Consider the following 20,973-nt stretch of genomic DNA (forward strand, 5'->3'; position numbering starts at 1 on the left):
TTATAGACCACTCAAGATTGCTCCACAAGTTACAACAATATGGAATAAGAGGTGTTGCACATCAGTGGGTAAAAAGCTACTTAGAAAATAGAAAACAGTTTGTTCAGATAAATAATACCAAATCAGAATTGTGTAACATTATTTATGGAGTACCACAAGGATCGGTACTTGGACCCAAACTGTTTATTTTGTATATCAATGATTTTGTGAATGTATCCAATGTGCTTGGCAGCATTTTATTTGCTGATGATACAACGCTGTTTTACTCTGGATCAGATATACAGGAAGTAGCACAAGTGATAAATACAGAGTTGGAAAAAGTTAAACATTGGTTTGATATAAACAGATTGTCACTAAATATTAATAAGACAAATTTCATATTGTTTAATGATAGAGCGAAAGAAAATAATGTGTCATTACAAATAGATGGAATGGATATACAAAGGGTAAAAGAAATGAAATTTTTAGGAGTCATGATTGATGAAGATCTTACATGGAAGTCACACATAAATTACATAAAAGGAAAAATAGCGAAAGCCATTGCTGTTTTGCATAAAGTAAAATTTTCATTAAATAGTTATGGTTTATTAACATTGTACAATTCATTGATTGTCCCATATTTAACTTACTGTGTAGAAATCTGGGGATCAACATATACAACCTATATACAACCTTTATTTATTTTGCAGAAAAGAGCTTTAAAAGTGATTAGTAACAGTGGTTTTAGAGATCCATCTAATCCATTGTTTATTAAGTATAGGGTACTTAAATTTCATGATTTAGTTGATTTGAAAATATTACAAACGATGTACCAAGTTAATAAAAATACTTTACCAACAAACATTCAAAATATGTTTGAAAAAAGAGTAAGTAGTTATAAATTGAAAGGAATAGAAGTCTTTAAAAAACCAAGATTTAGAACCAAAGTAAAGGAAAGGAGTATTGCAGTAAATGGTGTCAAATTATGGAACAATCTTAATAAAGAAATTAAAGAATTAAGGTCACTTAAATTATTTAAAAAACACATTAAATTAGATGTATTAAGTAAGTATGAAATTATGAAGTAAGTCAGTGGGCTGCAAGAAAGTAAAAAAAAAAAAAAAAAAGTAAACTGTTAATAATGTTTGGAGTGTCTTAAGTTTAAATATAACCTGTCAGTGATGTAATCTATTAATTAATGGTCATAATTATGAAATGGGTCAGTGGTATGTGACAAGTTAAAGAAATGCAATCTGTTAAATAATGTTGACTATGATGCTGTATATTGAAAGATTGTATTGTTAAAAGGGGCAGAAATCATAAGACTTGTTCTTCTTTCTGCTCCTTTTCATTCTGGTATTGTGGTGCTTTTGTTTTTTGCTTTTCTGTTTTTCTTTTAAATGAATGAAATAAATATTAAAAAGAAAAGAAAAGAAAGAAAGAAATTGCTGATCCAAACAACCAATGATTTATAAAGGAAACTCATGGAAATCATCAGGGGTGCCCAAACCTTTATATACAATTATAAATCACTTTTTATGCAGAAAGGTGTAATATGCATATGTCGCAGACAAGAATGAGGGAAGCTCATCAGCAGTAATAATACCACACTCATTTTGCACTCATCATAAGGTTAGGATACTGTGCCCTCCAAAAGTATTGGAACACTTGAAATTTCACACATTTTAATTTGTTTATGCCATTTTAAGTACTAGAAATACAAAAAAAGAATTAGAATTTCTAAAATTATCTTCCTCAAACTCAAACTGAAAGCAAATCTGTAAAACTTGGTAAAACCTGTAAATAATAATCAGTTTTATTGCCAGTTTCCTTTAGATAAGTCAGGGGATGGAAACATGAACAATATGTCTTGGACTTTATTTACATCAATTATGAAGAAATACAAAAGTTTCTTTCACCAAAACATCAAATCTAGGCTTTCATCTGAAATGTATTTTCTGTCAAATTGTAGCTGAACTTTCAGGTCTTCTTTTTAAGAAAATCCTCCTCTACACCACTTCATCGGGAAGCTGGATTTTAGATTTTTAATTAATTTATATCAAGTTGTAGAGATTTGCTTTCAGTTTGAGTTAAGGAAGATAATTTTAGAAAAAAATGTATTTGAAATAGAATAAACAAATTAAAATGTGTTAAATACCAAGTGTTCCAATACTTTTGAGGGCAACTGAGAAACACTGAGGAGCAGCATCTTAAATCTCATATACAGTGCAGCAGATAAGAGAATATTTACAGTGGAATCCTGCAAATGGTGATACAAACATCAAATTTGCTACAAATAATCCATAGACATGAACTCTTAAAAAAAAAAAAAACAAAACAAAAAAAAAAAAACTGATTGGCCACTTGAATTTTCAATAGGCAGCCAGGTAGGGGTCAACTGAAGAATTACACAGGGGTCAAATCAGGGATGGGCAACTTGTTCCAGAAAGGGCCAAGAGGGTGTGGGGTTTCTTTGCAGCCACTGACTCCACAAGGTGATTTCACTCATTAACTGATTCCATCTGCTCAAAGTGATATTGATCAGTGAAATCACCGGGTGGAGTCAGTGGCTGCAAAGAAAACCTGCACCCTCTTGGCCTTTTCTGGAACATGTTGCCCACCCCTGGTCTAAATTAAAAGATGCTCCAATCATATAGAAAACTACACCACATTATTTGCCTGATCATAAAGATTCAAAAAAATGTATAGTTTGGACAATCTGTGCCTGAATGTTATGGAGTTATGAGGTAAAAGCAGCAAGAATGGTGGACAAAGGTCAGGTTCAGTTTGTACAGGGGTCAAAAGTTAAAGTTGCTCCATTAATTTTGCTCCAGCTGTATTTGTGCAGAATTTGATGCTTGTATCACTATTTGAAGAATTGTTTCAGTTTCTGCTGCACTAATAAGCCAACATGAACAAGCTGCTGTCTTAGTTTAAAAATGTGTACATAAGGCCACCCGAATTAAAGGAGAAATGCTGCTTTTAACAACCTGGACCTCATTTCTGTCATAAAATATGGTCGTTTACTCACCAATATAAGTTTGGTATGATTAGAAGTCCATAGTTCAAACGACATATTCAGTTCAAATCTGGAGCAAACATTTTTCTTCTTCTAAGGTGGATTAGAACTTTTTGTGGTACACAGCACAAACTACTGGACAGGAGGAACCTAGCAGTCAATGTGACACTGATTTGAAAATGCAGCTCTTTCAACCAGACGTGTGGTGCTGTGACATGTCAATCATCTGTGTCCAATCAGATTTCAGGAAAGTCCAGTGAAACCCCCGGCCTCCGCTCTAGCTCCACCGATGCCAGGAAGTGTTTGACATTTGAACATTTCCTGTTTCACTGTGACTGAGAATTCGGCACTTCCTGTTTGACTGTAAATTTGCCACTAAGTTCCCGCGAGATTCCATGGGATGTCATCTGTCAATCCAGGAAGTCTGAACATTTCCTATTTTACTGTGGATTTGAAAATTGGCACTTCCTGTTTAGGATGCCCCGTACCATGAGCGAGCTTTGCGCTGCTGCGCGGCGCTTTGCTCATATTATTCAACTTTTCCTCTTATAAGCCTGTCACACCTTGACAATTTAGCCAGTGTATCACGACTTGTGAAAAATTTGGAGAATACACTGGATCCGTTGAGTAAGTTATGCAGCTGTCATACGTTGATGATTTAGCCTGTGTATGCCGATGGCCCCTTTCCATCGAGTGGTCTGGGTTGGTACAGGTCAGAATGGTTAAGTCTGGCTTGGTTTGCATTTCCACCACCAGCAGAACGCTTTTGTTTGGCAGGCGGAGCATGGTGTAGATGCTTACATGCACATAATCTATCATGAAGACACTGTCGCAAGGCGTAATGGCATAATTTACTTACAACTTGTGTCCCGCATATGCTGTATACCAACCTGCTTCAACATGCCCTTAAATTATACAAAACTTACCCATAAATTATTAAATGTATGCCAGCATATTTGGCATATTTTTCATACGTTGGCATATGCAGGCTAAATTGTCAAGGTGTGACGGGCCATTAGACTACTGTTAATAAAGCAAATAAAATTGGAAATACATCATAATATTGAATTGCAATACATGTAGAATTGCATGTCTTAATAATCACAACATATATGAAATCGATAATATGTAATATTTACAGGTAAATATATTGTACTGGCCCTTGGGCACAAACCTAGGCTTTTTGAAAGCCAAAGAGAACAAAAAGAAAGGATAATTTGCAAATATGCTTGTATCATTTTGTAACTTACACCAACGAATACAAACATTCATACACCTTTCAATGTTACAATGAATAAAGCTAAAGTTCAACAGATATTTTCTTAATGCAACATATTTATTATATCCTGCTTTTATTAAAAAACAAATTAATTAAAAAGACATAATACTGAATTCCATGACAGTGAGTTGTAAAATTGTGTTCCAAATGGTTTAAGTGACTCCTTACTTTAAACGAACACTACTAATCTTGTCAGCCTTTCTGCCATTTTTCTGGTGTGCAGTCATCTTTGTTTCCTAAGGGGAGAAAAGAGAAGATCACACACAATCAAAATGAGCAACAAACCAATTGTTTAAATTATTCTGAAACAAGTGCTTATGAAGATGTCTATACAAGTGTAGGATGCGAAATATTTTCATATGCATCCTCTTACTTTATGAAGCACATATTGACTATTAAACAATCTTCTGATGGTACGTCAAAGCTGCTTTTTTTGTTAAATTGTTTTTATTTATTTATTTAGTTTATATGAACAAAAGAAAGAGAAGAAAACGCACACAAAAAACTCCAGCCACCCCCCCTAAAAAAAGGTGCACACATCAATACCCAAAAGCTCAAAGCTGCATTACTAACAGAAACACAACCTCATTTGCATGACTCGGTTTCTGCAGTCTGATGCTGTACTCATTGGAAAAAATTAAAAATCTTACTTGTATTTATGTGGTAGGACTGATTAGTGCCACTTACAGCCATGCAACACTATAAACTGAAGAACAGAAAAGCCCCAACCCTATTAAAATAAATGTGCTGCACAAAACATATACCATTTAAAAACTAGAATGGCACTTGGAGAGTGCATGCTCTATATCAAACAAGAAAATCTCACTTGTTCTGAGATAGTAGCACTCTATAGATGCCCATTTCTCCAAGGGTGTATTGTTTTCAGTGCTGTTAGCTCATCAACAGGATCAAGCAAATATCACTAAACCAATTTTTTTAAGTTTGGGGTAATGGCAAAAAGCAAAACCATTACCCCCGCACCCCCCCCCCCCCCCCCCCAAAATCTTTAACACTGCAAGACAGGACATTTTTCAACAATTTTGTGAATTTTTCAAGAGAAAATGGCAAGCTCTTTTTGAAAGGAAAAAAAGATCACCTATCACAAGGCAGCTGATATTGGAATTGAAACATCACAATTGATACAAACATGATCTCTATAGACAATTTTTATCCTTTATTTAGGCAGGGTAGTTTCACTGAGGTGAGGCAGCACTGCGGCTTAGTGGTTAGTACTGTTGCTTCACAGTAAGAAGGTTATGGGATCGATTCCCACCTGTGGCATTTCTGTGTGGAGTTTGCATGTTCTCCCTGTGTTTACGGGGGTTCCCTCCGGGTGCTCTGGCTTCCTCCCACATCCAAAGACATGCAGGTTAGGTGAACTTGAAACTTAAATTGTCCGTAGGTGTGCGTGCAGGTGTGACTGTGTCTGTCTATATGTGTTCCTGCAACAGACTGGCGTCGTGTCCAGGGTGTACCCAGCCTTCCGCCCTATGATTACTGGGATAGGTTCCAGCCCCCGTGACCCAATCTTGTATGAGCGGTTGAAGATGAGTGAGTGTGTTTCACTGAGGCAGGTGGCAGCTTCACTGGTGCACCTTCAGATTTAGAGACTTGCTCAAGAAGAGCAAAATCAATGTGGTAATGCAGATGGAACAAGTGCTGCGTGCATCTGCTTCACTGAGATTTTTCAATCTATTTGGGGGAAATGAAAAAGCTGACTTTTCTAACCAGACCACATCTGAACCGTACCTACCAAGCACTGGTTGTCTGGAAGGTCAAGACCACATGTTTCTGCAATCTCTCCTTCCACATTATGGTTTGTATCATCTGAAATAACACAGGCATCTATTGAATTAAAACCATGCACTTTGTGATCACATGTATAAAGGCTAAACTTCAAAATCTGAAAATGTGAACTTTGCGCTCAGAAAGAAGGTCAGTCAACAAAGTTTGATCACCTCCTGTAATCCATCAGTGACATTTACAGTTGTATGCAAAAGTTTGGGCACCCCTGATGATTTCCATGATTTTCTTTTAGAAATCAGTGGTTGTTTGGATCAGCAATTTCAGTTAAATACAGTGGGGAAAATAAGTATTTGACCCCCTGTCAGTTTTGCAGGTTTTCCCAACTACAAAGAATGGAGAGGTCTGTAATTTTTATTGCAGGTACACTTCAACTGTGAGACACAGAAACTAAAAAAAATAAATAAAATAAATCCAGAAAATCACATTGTATGATTTTTAAATAATTAATTTGCATTTTATTGCATAAAATAAGTATTTGACCCCCACCAACCAGCAAGAATTCTGGCTCACACAGACCTGTTAATTTTTCTCTAAGAAGCCCTCCTATTCTGCACTCTTTACCTGTGTTTGAACTTGTTACCTGTATAAAAGACACCTGTTCACACACTCAATTCATCACACTCCAACCTGTCCACCATAGCCAAGACCAAAGAGCTGTCTAAGGACACCAGGGGCAAAACTGTAGACCTGCACAAGACTGGGATGGACTACAGGACAACAGGCAAGCAGCTTGGTAGAAGACAACAACTGTTATGATTATTTATTAGAAAGTGGAAGAAACACAAGATGACTGTCAATTTCCCTCGGTCTGGGATTCCATGCAAGATCTCACTTTGTGGGGTAAGGATTCTGAGAAAGCTCAGAACTAGGAGGATCACAGGAGGATCTGGTCAATGACCTGAAGAGAGCTGGGACCACAGTCACAAAGATTACATTAGTAACACATGGTGCTGTCATGGTTTAAAATCCTGAAGAGCAGCAAGGTCCCCCTGCTCAAGCCAGCACATGTCCAGGCCCGTTTGAAGTTCACCAGTGACCATCTAGATGATCCACAGGAGGCATGGGAGAAGGTCATGTGGTCAGATGAGACCAGAATAGAGCTTTTTGGAATCAACTCCATTTACCATGTTTAGAGGATGAGAACAACCAAGAACCAACCAAGAAACCATCCAACGGTGAAGCATGGGGGTGGAAACATCATACTCTGGGGGTGCTCTTCTGCAAAGGGGACAGGACGACTGCGCCATATTAAAGGGAGGATGGATGGGGTCATGTATTGCGAGATTTTGGCAAACAACCTCCTTCCCTCAGTAAGTGCATTGAAGATGGGTCATGGCTGGTTCTTCCAGCATGACAATGACCCCAAACACAGCCAGGGCAAGTAAGGAGGGGCTCCGTAAGAAGCATTTCAAGGTCCTGGAGTGGCCTGGCCAGTCTCCAGACTGGAACTCAATAGAAAATCTTTGGAGGGAGCTGAAACTCCACACCTGAAAGATTTGGAGAAGATCTGTACAGAGTAGTGGACCAAAATCCCTGCTGCAGTGTGTGAAAACTTGGTCAAGAACAACAGGAAACGTGTGACCTCTGTAATGGCAGACAAATGTTTCTGTACCAATTGTTAAGCTGTTTTTCTAGGGAGTCAAATACTTATTTTATGCACTGTGTGCAATAATTATTTAAACAAAGTTAGACAGGTGCATAAATTTGGGCACCGCAACAGAAAAAAATACATAAATATTTAGTGGATCCTGCTTTTTCAGAAATAACTGCCTCTAAACGCTTCCTATAGCTTCCAATGAGAGTCTGGATTCTGGTTGAAGGTATTTTGGACCATTCTTCTTTACAAAACATCTCAGGTTTGTTGGTTTCCGAGCATGGACACCAGATTCTCAATAATATTCAGATCTAGGGACTGAGATGGCCATTCCAGAATGTTGTACTTGTTCCTCTGCATGAATGCCTTAGATTTTGAGCATTGTTTAGGGTCACTGTCTTGTTGAAAGATCCAGCCCTGGCGCAACTTCAACTTTGTCACTAATTCATGAACGTTGTTCTCAAGAATCTGCTGATACTGATTGGAATCCATGTGACCCTCCACTTTAACAAGATTCCCAGTACCTGCACACAGCCACACAGCGTGATGGAGACACCTCCAAATTTTACTGTAGGTAGCAAGCGTTTTTCTTGGAATGCTGTTCTTTTTCAGCCATGCATACCGCGTCCAAATAACTCAATTTTAGTTTCATCATCCACAGAACCTTATTCCAAAATGAAGCTGGCTTGTTTGTGGCGTGTACGCAGAAAAGGCTTTCTCTGCATTACTCTCTTATCCAGCATCTCCTGGTGAGTTAAACAGTTAAACATGAGTTAAACAGGTTATTTATTTCAGCAACAACACAGCAGCATAAAGACAACATATCAAACAAATCAAAAAAACAAGATCAAATTTAACACCGTGTGCCTGAAAAGGGGGTGGGAAGAAGCAAAGCTTATAAATTACCCACCCCTCATACCCCATCCCAAAAGTCCAAGTCCAACATATAATTACACTTATGCTCACACTCCTATATATACAAATAAGCAAATTAAATACATACATCCACAAATGTATACATCTTTTTTTTTTTGTTTGTTTGTTTTAATTATGATTTTCTTTATATCCAGAAATTATTAATTTGTACTTGTACAGGTGCAAAGTATGCTGTATAGTTCAATGATGCAAAGAGACACTATCTGCAGCAAGATCATGTTGTAGGTCTTTGAGCAGGTCTGTGGGTTGACAATGACTGTTCTCACCATCCTTTGCTTCACCTTATCTGAGATTTTTCTTGGCCTGCCACTTCGGGTCTTAACTAGTACTGTGCCTGTGTTCTTCCATTTCCTCACTATGTTCCTCACAGTGGAAACTGACAGCTGAAATCTCTGAGATAGCTTTTTGTATCCTTCCCCTAAACCATGATGTTGAACAGTCTTTGTTTTCAGGTCATTTGAGAGTTGTTTAGAGGCTCCCATGTTGCCACTCATTAGAAGAGATGCAAAGAGGAGAAACATTTGCAAATGGCCGCCTTAAACACCCTTTCTCATGACTGGATTCACCTGTGTAATGAAGTCAATGGTCAATGAGCTTATCAAACCAATTTTGTGCTCCAATAATTAGTGCTAAATGTGTTCAAATCAATAAAATGACAAGGGTGCCCAAATTTATGCACCTGCCTAATTTTGTTTAAATTTCACTTCTCAAATATCAGTGTGTTTGTCTGCTATATGATATATTTAACTGAAATTTCTGATCCAGACAACCAGTGATTTATAAAGGAAAATCATTAAAATTATCAGTGGTGCACAAACGTTTGCATACAACTGTATTTCATATGAAACAACCTCAGAGGTAATCTGAGCTGAATAAAACTCATCATTTCTCATCGCTTTGAAAAACAGAAATAAGGTTCTTGTCATATGATGTGAAAAACGCATGACCAAACAATAATGTTATTCCAACTGCTATTAAGAGCTCAGCTAAAAAAGACTAAACAAGTTAAAGACCTAATCAATAACTCACATTTGATTGGCTTAGTCAAAGTGTACAACTGCACATTTTGACACAGGGCTTGGCAATTAACCAAATTTTGATTTCACTTATGATTTTAGCTTCCAACAGTTACAAAAATAAAATGATTGTTTTTCCATATTCAGTTTTGCAATGATGATCTCCTTTTTCCATGTGTGATAAATATAAGCTGCAACCTTCAGTGCGTGTCGGCTGCAGAAGGCCATTGACAGCAGCAGCCTCTACCAAGCCATCAGGTCGCTGCTTGTGATATGGACTCAACCATGTTTGTCCTTCATTAACATTTTATTACAATTATGACATATTTTGCACTTCTGTGTTGTCAATTATCCAAAACAATCATCTATAAAGTCATTGCTCCAGTATCCCCATTCAATGAAATTTTAATATTATTTAATATGTGTATTAGCACCATTAGAGGTATCAATGTCTTTTATAATTTAGTTCCACTGATGGACACCCATTATGAAAACCACCCACTCAGTCAGTGTGTGTGTGTGTGTTCAGGCTTCATTCATCCCACCCAGTTCAACAAAGGTCTTGCCACACTCCACCTTGCTGCAAGCTGTATTTTTACTTTTAGTTATTTTTCAGTTCAACAATACTTAAAATTAATGATATATTTAAAGAAATTCACTGTTAAAATTAACATGTTTTTTTCAAGTTCAACAAATGCAGGGTGTTTGTAAAGTCATTGAGTAATCATGTCAATTTTCAATTCAATTTGAATTTATTTTCATTTATATAGCGCCAAATCACAACAGAGTTGCCTCAAAGTGCTTCACACAGGTAAGGTCTAACCTTACCAACCCTCAGAGCAACAGTGGTAAGGAAAAATGTAATGTCAAGTTATCACAATTTCAATTTTGACGAAAATGATTGTGATTATGGGTTTTGCCATAATAGGGCAGTCCTATCTGGAAAAGTAGGTTTTCAAACACTTTCACAGTTTCAAAACAGAAAGTGACACAGGGCTGAACACTCAGATACAGCCACACTGTTTTGTTGATGGAATCCTTTTTTTTTTGTCAATATATTTTGAATTTACTGTGAATACAGTCAATAACCAACGGGCAAAAGAGGCTAAGAACATACCAACATACAGAGAACAATCAAAGAGACAGTCATTTACATCTGAGTTGTCACTATGAACCTCCTGTGTGGATGTGGTCATGCCTGATTTGATCTTAATTATTTAAATGAATTATGTCATACTTGAGGTCTGTGTTGTGTCCATCTCGCACGTGTTGGGTACAAGCACCTCCGCTTTTCCACTTCTGTTTGTAGCATCAAAAGGCTCCCGAATCACCCCTGAACAGAGCAGTTTATTTGGGCAGGCTCGCTGAGATCAATGACAACATTTAACAAAAAGGTGAAGGTTATTCTTCAGCCAGACTGACCATCAAAAAGTGAGCTGCGGCACTGCTGTAGAGGAGTCTCCACAAAACGAACGTTCTTAAGCCTGTCAATGTTTTTCCGTTTCTTCAGTCTGCTTGTTGTGGGCAGCGAACTTGTCAGGACTGGTGAGTCTGGGATGATGCAGTCTTCCTGCTCCAAGAATGAGGTCTGCTGGGCCTCCAAGCCGCTAAAAACAACAGCTGCATTGTTTAACTGGGAAATGAAACTTCATGCCAAACTCACTTTACACTGCACTTCAACTCATTTCTACAGAAACACTTTCAAACATACATATAGTACAGTGATAGAATGTACAACCAATTAAGAGACTGTCAAAATGACTAAAATCCTCACATTAATTTCTCAGAATTTTAGTATGTAGTGGGGGGAAAAAATGATTTACAGTTTTCACCACTGTGACAATATTCAGGAACACAGCAGAACAGCAGTTCCAAATGTGAAAACACTGAAACACAACTTCTGAGATAAAGACCACACAAGGCAAAATCCCTTCAGGATGTGTGGAGGACCAGAAACATGACCTGTGGTCAAAGTGGGAGTGAAATGCTGCAGTGTGTTGTGTGGGCCGCTGAAGAGGAGGTACTGCTGGCCCACCACCAGATGGCGCCCTGCTTGGAGTGCGGGGCTTCAAGCACAAGAGGGCGTCGGAGCTACTGGAGTGACAGCTGTCACACATCATCAACACCAGCTGTCACTCATCAACTTCATCCTCCATAAAAGCCGGACTGCAACTCCACCTCCCTGCCGAGAAATCAGCTACCATTCAGGTAATTTCTCTGCTGACTTAATACTGAACAATAGTCTGAACTCTTTTGCAGCCGTTTTCCTGTGGTGTTGCCTTATCTGCTGGATTGGCGTTTGGTGTGATCAGCGACGGCTTCGCTTCACACCCCAACCAGATAAGTGGTTAGACAGGAGCTGCACGAGTGTGTGATTGGAGGTTTTCCCTCCTGGAGGATTCAAACACCGGAGGATTGCTGGGTGTGTATTCACACACCCACCACTAACTGTTTCTGTTTCTGCCAGCAGTACCGGGTCTGACTGCTGAAGACAGTGGCCACCTGGGGCGCAGGGCTTGGCGGCTCCGGTGTTCTTCAGATCCGTTGGTGGTGGAAGCTGTTTGGGATCCGGCTCTTCTCTCGCCAGACGTCTTCTATCTTCGAGCTTGCCCACACGTCACCTTGTGTATAATTGACAATCCACAATATTGTTATTGTCTGTAATTCGTTGTGCGATTCACAACATTAAATTGTTACTTTTTGGCTTATCCATTGTCCGTTCATTAACGCCCCCTGTTGTGGGTCTTTGTCACGACACCTTCCCAGCACAGTGTTTATTTTTGAAGGGTGAACAAAAAGAAAAAAGTTTTCATCCATTTTACAACTTCTATAACAAAAAGCACAGGGTCAAAACAAGCCTTTAACACAATTACAAACAAACGTTGACAACTAAAACTCACTGAGACAGCTTGTGTAGCTCAGCGAGCACCTTCTGGTTTTCCTCCTCAAGGCTGCTTCTTTCATTCTCTGCAGAACAAACGACAGTGTTTGTGAAGACCAAGTATTAGATTAAAGCAAATACAGTGCAAATATAGTGTTAAATTTTTATATTTACATACAGTTTTGGTTTCACATTAAACATATTCAAAGTCAAGGTTTAGTTGGTAGGGGAAGGAAACTTTGTTGGTGCTTAGTACAAGGTGGTGGCACTCAATACTATGGGCGTGACTGATGTTACAAAAAAAGCCAATAAGAAAATTCATGAACTTTATTGCAACTTTGTCTTCAAACTATACGAGGTGACAACTGTTTTTATTCTTCGTTCGTACTGAGCTTGGGAAAAAGGCATTTGCTTATTCTGCCCCCACTGCATGAAACAATCTGCAAAATACTTTACAACTGGACTACCTAGTTTCTCTGAATGAGTTTAAATCTAAACTTAAAGACTTAGAGGCAGCTTATTTAAGCATCTTTTAATTCTGTGCAATGAACTACTACCATAGTTTCAGATGAAGCTGATGAAACTATGGTGTTCAGATGAAACTATGGTGTCATTTGATGTGACATCATTGTTCACCTGCATCCCCACTGCTGAGGCCATCTCTGCTGTGAGGCAGAGACTGCTGGAGGATGTGTCTCTACTTGAAAGGACCAAACTCAAACCAGACCACATCTGCCAAGTCTTGGAGATCTGTCTTAACACCACGTATTTCCTGTTTAGGGGGAATTACTACAGGCAGATCCATGGTTGTGCGATGGGGTCTCCGGTATCCGCCATTGTGGCCAATCTGTACATGGAGCGAGTGGAGAAGACAGCCTTGACATCTTTCACGGGCATCACTCCCAGTCACTGGTTCAGATGTCGATGACACATGGGTTAAAATCAAGCAACAGAAGGTTGAGGACTTTACAGAACACATCAACTCGGTGGACTCCAATATCAAGTTCACATGTGAGGATGCCAGAAACAACCATTTAGCTTTCTTGGACTGTGATGTTAGGATTGGAGAGAACAGGCAGCTCCAGACAGGGGTTTACAGAAAACCCACGCACACTGACCAATATCTGTTCTTTGACTCAAACCACCCCCTTGAACACAAGCTCGGGGTGATCAGGACTCTTCAACACAGAGCCCTACAGGTACAGGTAAATTAGTTCACCCTAAGGACAGGATCCCTAGTTACAAACAGATCAATGTAGTGTATTCTATCAGTCAGGAAAACTGTAACGAACACTACATAGGTGAGACAACCTTTACACAAAAGGCTATACCAGCACCGCAGAGAGGGGGCCAGTGGACCTCAGTCTGCAGTTCATCTCCACTTTAAAGACACTAACCACACGTTTGAGGACAAGGAAATTAAAATCTTAGCCAGAGAGAAGAAATGGTTTGAGAGAGGGGTCAAGGAGGCATTCTATGTGAAACAGTTAAAACCCAGCCTTAACCGGGGAGGGGGTCTGAGACACGCTTTGTCCCCTGTTTACAATGGGGTACTCAGGTCAAAGCAGTTTCAGTCTTTTGTTCATGGTAATGAGTCATTCACGTCATCAGGAGAGTCGTCAAGGGAGCCGGCAGGAGAGGCGTCCATCCCATCATTAGGAGGGACAGCTGCCCTGTCATTGTTTAGTAACTAGCCTATAGCAGTCTGCCTCTCGGTAGGAGGGGTCTGGTTAGGTTTAAAACTCCAGCTTTTGTGGCTTCTGTTTATTCTTCTCTACAAGAGTCAAGACAGAAGTCAGACTACCAGAGCAAGAATTTTAGCTGAGGAAGCTTCTGCGATTTGAAGCAAAACTTCCTCGCGTCAAGCAACGCAGTCCAGTCGAAGATTCAAGCTTCTCTACTAAAACTGATTTGTCGCGATTCTTATCCCTAATGGTTCAAAATCGATTCAAAATGTTGCAAAAATTGCTCTTTAATATGTCTCCTTTTTGTTTGTTATTTCACACTGCCATTCAGTGAATTGTTTCTGTCCAACTTTCCTGCTGTGTGGAGGAGGAGGCGGAGTCAGTGTGCTGTGCTGTGCTGTGTGTGTGTGTATGTGCGTGTGTGCGTGCATAGACTGAAGGAGAACTACAGTGGACAGCCTGCATTACTGAGTCTGGAACATTTGGAAAAGTAAATGGAATTTGTTTACTTACCGTTTTCTTTCAAACTAGGAACAGAAAAGCCAAAGCGTACAAATGCATATTTGTGTTCACTCTCCCATTATTAGATCAGATGCGCTGCACGTGTGTTAATGTGGCCAACTTATTACAAAGTTGATGTTTTATATCAATTGGTACAGGATTTCAGGGATGTTCGCCAAACAGCAAACCTGCCAACAATATTTTTAATGTGATTTACAGTAGTGTTCAGAATAATAGTAGTGCTATGTGACTAAAAAGATTAATCCAGGTTTTTTTTCTTATTGTTACATGGGAAACAAGCTACCAGTAGCACAGATTCCATCACGTACAATGTGGCCAAGCACCTAAAGTGGATTTTGGCTCCTCTAGTGGGTAACTCAGAACACCATGTGGAGAACACACAAGATTTTGTGAACAAGATCAAGGACCTGCAGCTGGAGGCAGATGAAACAATTGTGTCTTTTGATGTGACTTCGTTGTTCACCTGCATCCCCACCACTGAGGCTGTCTCAGCTGTGAGGCAGAGACTGCTGGAGGATGTGTCTCTACTTGAAAGGACCAAACTCACACCAGACCACATCTGCCAGCTCTTGGAGATCTGTCTTAACACCACATATTTCCTGTTTAGGGGGAATTACTACAGGCAGATTCATGGCTGTGCAATGGGGTCTCCGGTATCCCCCATTGTGGCCAATCTGTACATGGAGTGAGTGGAGAAGACAGCCTTGACATCTTTCACGGGCATATCTCCCAGTCACTGGTTCAGATATGTTGATGACACATGGGTTAAAATCAAGCAACAGGAAGTTGAGGACTTTACAGAACACATCAACTCGGTGGACGCCAATATCAAGTTCACACGTGAGGATGCCAGAAACAACCATTTAGCCTTCTTGGACTGTGATGTTACGATTGGAGAGAACAGGCAGCTCCAGACAGGGGTTTGCAGAAAACCAACTCACACTGACCAATATCTGCTCTTTGGCTCAAACCACCCCCTTGAACACAAGCTCGGGGTGATCAGGACGCTTCAACACAGAGCCCTACAGGTGCCCACAACTGCAGAGGGAAGGGCTAAAGAACAACAACTTGTCCGGAAAGCCCTCACAGTATGTGGGTACCCACGATGGTCCCTGGACAAAGTGGACAAAGTGCAGAAGTCCCAGAGAACAAAGAGACCAGATAGACAGGAGACGGAGACAAGAAGAAGAGGAGTGTCTCTCCCTTATTTAGCAGGAGTAGGGGAAAAATTACAGAGGATCTTCAGACAGCACAAAATCCCAGTTTACTTTAAACCGGTTAACACCTTGAGACAGAAATTAGTTCACCCTAAGGACAGGATCCCTAGTTACAAACAGAGCAATGTAGTGTATTATATCAGATGTCAGGAAAACTGTAACGAACACTACATAGGTGAGACTAAGCAACCTTTACACAAAAGGCTATACCAGCACCGCAGAGAGGGCGCCAGTGGACCTCAGTCTGCAGTTCATCTCCACCTTAAAGACACTAACCACATGTTTGAGGACAAGGAAGTTAAAATATTAGCCAGAGAGAAGAAATGGTTTGAGAGAGGGGTCAAGGAGGCATTCTTTGTGAAACGTTTGAAACCTAGCCTTAACCGGGGAGGGGGTCTGAGACACGCTTTATCCCCTGTTTACAATGGGGTACTCAGGTCAAAGCAGTTTCAGTCTTTTGTTCATGGTAATGAGTCATTCACGTCATCAGCAGAGTCGTCAAGGGAGCCATCAGGAGAGGGACAGCTGCCCTGTCATTAGGAGGGTGTTAACTAGAGCACAATAGGTGCTAATTAGAGCTATTGTTTAGTCACCAGCCTATAGCAGTCTGCCTCTCGGTAGGAGGGGTCTGGTTAGGTTTAAAACTCCAGCTTTTGTGACTTCTTGATTATTCTTCTCTACAAGAGTCAAGACAGAAGTCAGACCACCAGAGCAAGAATTTTAGCTGAGGAAGCTTCTGCGATTTGAAGCGAAACATCCTCGCGTCAAGCAACCCAGTCCAGTCGAAGATTCAAGCTTCTCTACTACTAAAGCTACCAGTAGATTCAGTAGATTCTCACTAGAGGATGACATTTTTCGGGAATTCCCATGGGTCATGTGATTCCTGCGGCATTCCCGCGGGATGGGAGTCAAAATTTTATCAATCCCGTGATTGGGATGGGACAGGAATAAAAATGAACGGGAGCGGGTAGGAGCGGGAATGCCAAAAATAGATGATTTTCATCTATTTAAACAACCAAAACGCATTCACACCGGGCGTGATCAGACGCTACAAATTCGTGGGGGTCGCGTGGCAACAGACGCGCCTCCTTCGCCTGGTGTGTCGCTCTGCTTTTGCTGCAAAAATTCGCCCCGGTGCGTCATCAAATAGGAGGAGCTTCCATTCCGCTCGCCGGCTCCGGTTGTCAGTCAAGTTAACATGACGGACCTTGAGGAGTTGTTGTGGAAAGCTCCCAATACAGAGAGTATCATTATTTGTTCCAGGAGCTGAGTCTGGATGACGGCTGCTTTCAGCGGTCCTTCCGCCTCTGCAGGACCCAACTTGAGGACCAACTGTCCCGTTCACACGCTCACATGTAAACAAGAAAAAAAAAGAAAAAAAAGAAAGAAACTCCGCTGCTTGCTGCTGCTCGCTCTTCCACCAAAAAACTCTGTCATAACTGTTTAGAAACCAGTCACCATATGCTTTATTATACATCTGTGTAGTTAATTAATAAAATATTCTCCACGAGAAAGAAACTCCGCTGCTTGCTGTGGTGCTGCTGCTCGCTCCAAAAACTCTGTCATAATTGTGAAATAAAGGACAAAAGAGACATAAGTCCTGCTCACAGGCTGCTACCAGATACAGGACATGTTCACATCTTCAGTCAAACTCCAGACATCTCCACGTCACTACATATTCAGTCCCTGATTGATCATCACGGCGCGAGACATACGGGAGTGGGATGGGAGTGGGACTGATTTTGAGTGGGAGCGGGATGGGATTGGGAGTCATCTTTACAGGAGTGGGACGGGATGGGATTTATTTTTTTACTCCAGTCCAGGATTGGGACAGGATGGGATTTTTTTTTTTCTGGGAGCGGGATGGGACGGGAGTGAAAATCCACTCCCGTGTCATGCTCTAATTCTCACAAATCCAACAAGACTAAGCATTCATGATATGCACACTCTTAAGGCTATGAAATTGGGCTATTAGTAAAAAAAAAAAAAAAAGTAGAAAAGGGGGCGTTCACAATAACAGTAGTGTGGCATTCAGTCAGTGAGTTTGTCAATTTTGTGGAACAAACAGGTGTGAATCAGGTGCCCCCTATTTAAGGATGAAGCCAGCACCTGTTGAACATGCTTTTCTCTTTGAAAGCCTGAGGAAAATGGGACGTTCAAGACATTGTTCAGAAGAACAGCGTAGTTTGATTAAAAAGTTGATTGAAGAGGGGAAAACTTATACGCAGGTGCCAAAAATTATAGGCTGTTCATCTACAATGATCTTCAATGCTTTAAAATGGACCAAAAAAAAAAAAAAAAAAAAAAAAACAGACGCGTGGAAGAAAACGCAAAACAACCATCAAAATGGCAAAGGCTCACCCATTGATCAGCTCCAGGATGATCAAAGACAGTCTGGAGCTACCTGTAAGTGCTGTGACAGTTAGAAGACGCCTGTGTGAAGCTAATTTATTTGCAAGAATCCCCCACAAAGTCCCTCTGTTAAATAAAAGACATGTGCAGAAGAGGTTACAATTTGCCAAAGAACACATCAACTGGCTTAAAGAGAAATGGAGGAATATTTTGTGGACTGATGAGAGTAAAACTGTTCTTTTTGGGTTCAAGGGCTGCAGACAGTTTGTGAGACGACCCCCAAACTGTGAATTCAAGCCACAGTTCACAGTTAAGATAGTGAAGCATGGTGGTGCAAGCATCATGATATGGGCATGTTTCTCCTACTATGGTGTTGGGCCTATATATCGCATACCAGGTATCATGGATCAGTTTGGATATGTCAAAATACTTGAAGAGGTCATGTTGCCTTATGCTGAAGAGGACATGCCCTTGAAATGGGTGTTTCAACAAGACAATGACCCCAAGCACACTAGTAAACAGGCAACATTTTCGTTACAAACCAACAGAATTAATGCCTCGCACATGTGAAGAAATCATGAAAAACTGTGGTTATACAACTAAATAATAGTTTAGTGATTCACAGGATTGCTAAAAAAGCAGTTTGAACATAATAGTTTTGTGTTTGTAGTGTCAACAGCAGATGCTACTATTATTGTGAACATCCCCTTTTCTACTTTTTTTTTTTTTTTTTACTAATACCCCAATTTCATAGCCTTAAGAGTGTGCATAACATGAATGCTTGGTCTTGTTGGATTTGTGACAATCTACTGGTACCTTGTTTCCCATGTAACAATAAGAAATATACTCAAAACCTGGATTACTCTTTTTAGTCACATAGCACTACTATTATTCTGAACACTACTGTACAATGTGCCACAATCTGCAAAAAAAAAAATAAATAAATAAAAATAAAAGGTTACAAAATGCTGAATGCGGTCTGGCATGACACGTTGTGCTACTCGTCAAGAAAAAAAATCCAACTCAAAAACATTCAATGAAAACAAAATGTTAACATTTCCACTCCACTGTCTCATAGTGCTAAAGTGTCCGATGCAGCTCTCTGCTGCTCAGATTAAAGCTACCGTATGTAAAATTTTGAACAGGACAGCAAATGCTATATCCATCCAATATTATGTGCTTTTAACATTTTAAAAGATTATTTATGACTAATTTTATGTATATATATATATATATATATATATATATACACTCAACAAAAATATAAACGCAACACTTTTGGTTTTGCTCCCATTTTGTATGAGATGAACTCAAAGATCTAAAACTTTTTCCACATACACAATATCACCATTTCCCTCAAATATTGTTCACAAACCAGTCTAAATCTGTGATAGTGAGCACTTCTCCTTTGCTAAGATAATCCATTCCACCTCACAGGTGTGCCATACCAAGATGCTGATTAGACACCATGATTAGTGCACAGGTGTGCCTTAGACTGTCCACAATAAAAGGTCACTCTGAAAGGTGCAGTTTTGTTTTATTGGGGGGGATACCAGTCAGTATCTGGTGTGACCACCATTTGCCTCATGCAGTGCAACACATCTCCTTCGCATAGAGTTGATCAGGTTGTCAATTGTGGCCTGTGGAATGTTGGTCCACTCCTCTTCAATGGCTGTGCGAAGTTGCTGGATATTGGCAGGAACTGGTACACGCTGTCGTATACGCCGGTCCAGAGCATCCCAAACATGCTCAATGGGTGACATGTCCGGTGAGTATGCCGGCCATGCAAGAACTGGGACATTTTCAGCTTCCAAGAATTGTGTACAGATCCTTGCAACATGGGGCCGTGCATTATCCTGCTGCAACATGAGGTGATGTTCTTGGATGTATGGCACAACAATGGGCCTCAGGATCTCATCACGGTATCTCTGTGCATTCAAAATGCCATCAATAAAATGCACCTGTGTTCTTCATCCATAACAGACGCCTGCCCATACCATAACCCCACCGCCACCATGGGCCACTCGATCCACAACATAGACATCAGAAAACCGCTCACCCACACAACGCCACACACGCTGTCTGCCATCTGCCCTGAACAGTGTGAACCGGGATTCATCCGTGAAGAGAACACCTCTCCAACGTGCCAAACGCCAGCGAATGTGAGCATTTGCCCACTCAACTGACGAACTGGAGTCAGGTCGAGACCCCGATGAGGACGACGAGCATGCAGATGAGCTTCCCTGAGACGGATTCTGACAGTTTGTGCAGAAATTCTTTGGTTATGCAAACCGATTGTTTCAGCAGCTGTCCGAGTGGCTGGTCTCAGACGATCTTGGAGGTGAACATGCTGGATGTGGAGGTCCTGGGCTGGGGTGTGGTTACACGTGGTCTGCGGTTGTGAGGCTGGTTGGATGTACTGCCAAATTCTCTGAAACGCCTTTGGAGACGGCTTATGGTAGAGAAATGAACATTCAATACACGAGCAACAGCTCTGGTTGACATTCCTGCTGTCAGCATGCCAATTGCACGCTCCCTAAAATCTTGCGACATCTGTGGCATTGTGCTGTCTGATAAAACTGCACCTTTCAGAGTGGCCTTTTAAAGTGGGCAGTCTAAGGCACACCTGTGCACTAATCATGGTGTCTAATCAGCATCTTGATATGGCACACCTGTGAGGTGGGATG

At 40.5% G+C, this 20,973-nt stretch overlaps 1 protein-coding gene and 1 long non-coding RNA gene across 2 annotated transcripts in view; one reads left to right on the top strand and one right to left on the bottom strand.

Annotated features, from left to right (window-relative positions):
* Positions 1-20,973, bottom strand: part of rbbp8 (retinoblastoma binding protein 8) — an 88,790-nt gene that overhangs the window by 49,508 nt on the left and 18,309 nt on the right. The window contains exons 6-10 of the mRNA XM_034171468.1: positions 12,530-12,596; positions 11,052-11,236; positions 10,867-10,962; positions 6,031-6,104; positions 4,446-4,513 (exon numbers count right to left, since the gene is read on the bottom strand). Of these exons, the coding sequence (XP_034027359.1) occupies positions 4,446-4,513; positions 6,031-6,104; positions 10,867-10,962; positions 11,052-11,236; positions 12,530-12,596 (490 nt within the window). The remainder of the gene's footprint in view (positions 1-4,445; positions 4,514-6,030; positions 6,105-10,866; positions 10,963-11,051; positions 11,237-12,529; positions 12,597-20,973) is intronic.
* LOC117511527 lies at positions 58-19,499 on the top strand. The gene is made up of 3 exons (XR_004560953.1): positions 58-68; positions 6,389-6,396; positions 19,437-19,499. It is a non-coding gene; the product is annotated as an uncharacterized LOC117511527 (long non-coding RNA).

The sequence above is a fragment of the Thalassophryne amazonica genome, chromosome 1, assembly GCF_902500255.1.
Source record: "Thalassophryne amazonica chromosome 1, fThaAma1.1, whole genome shotgun sequence".
Lineage (NCBI taxonomy): Eukaryota > Metazoa > Chordata > Actinopteri > Batrachoidiformes > Batrachoididae > Thalassophryne > Thalassophryne amazonica.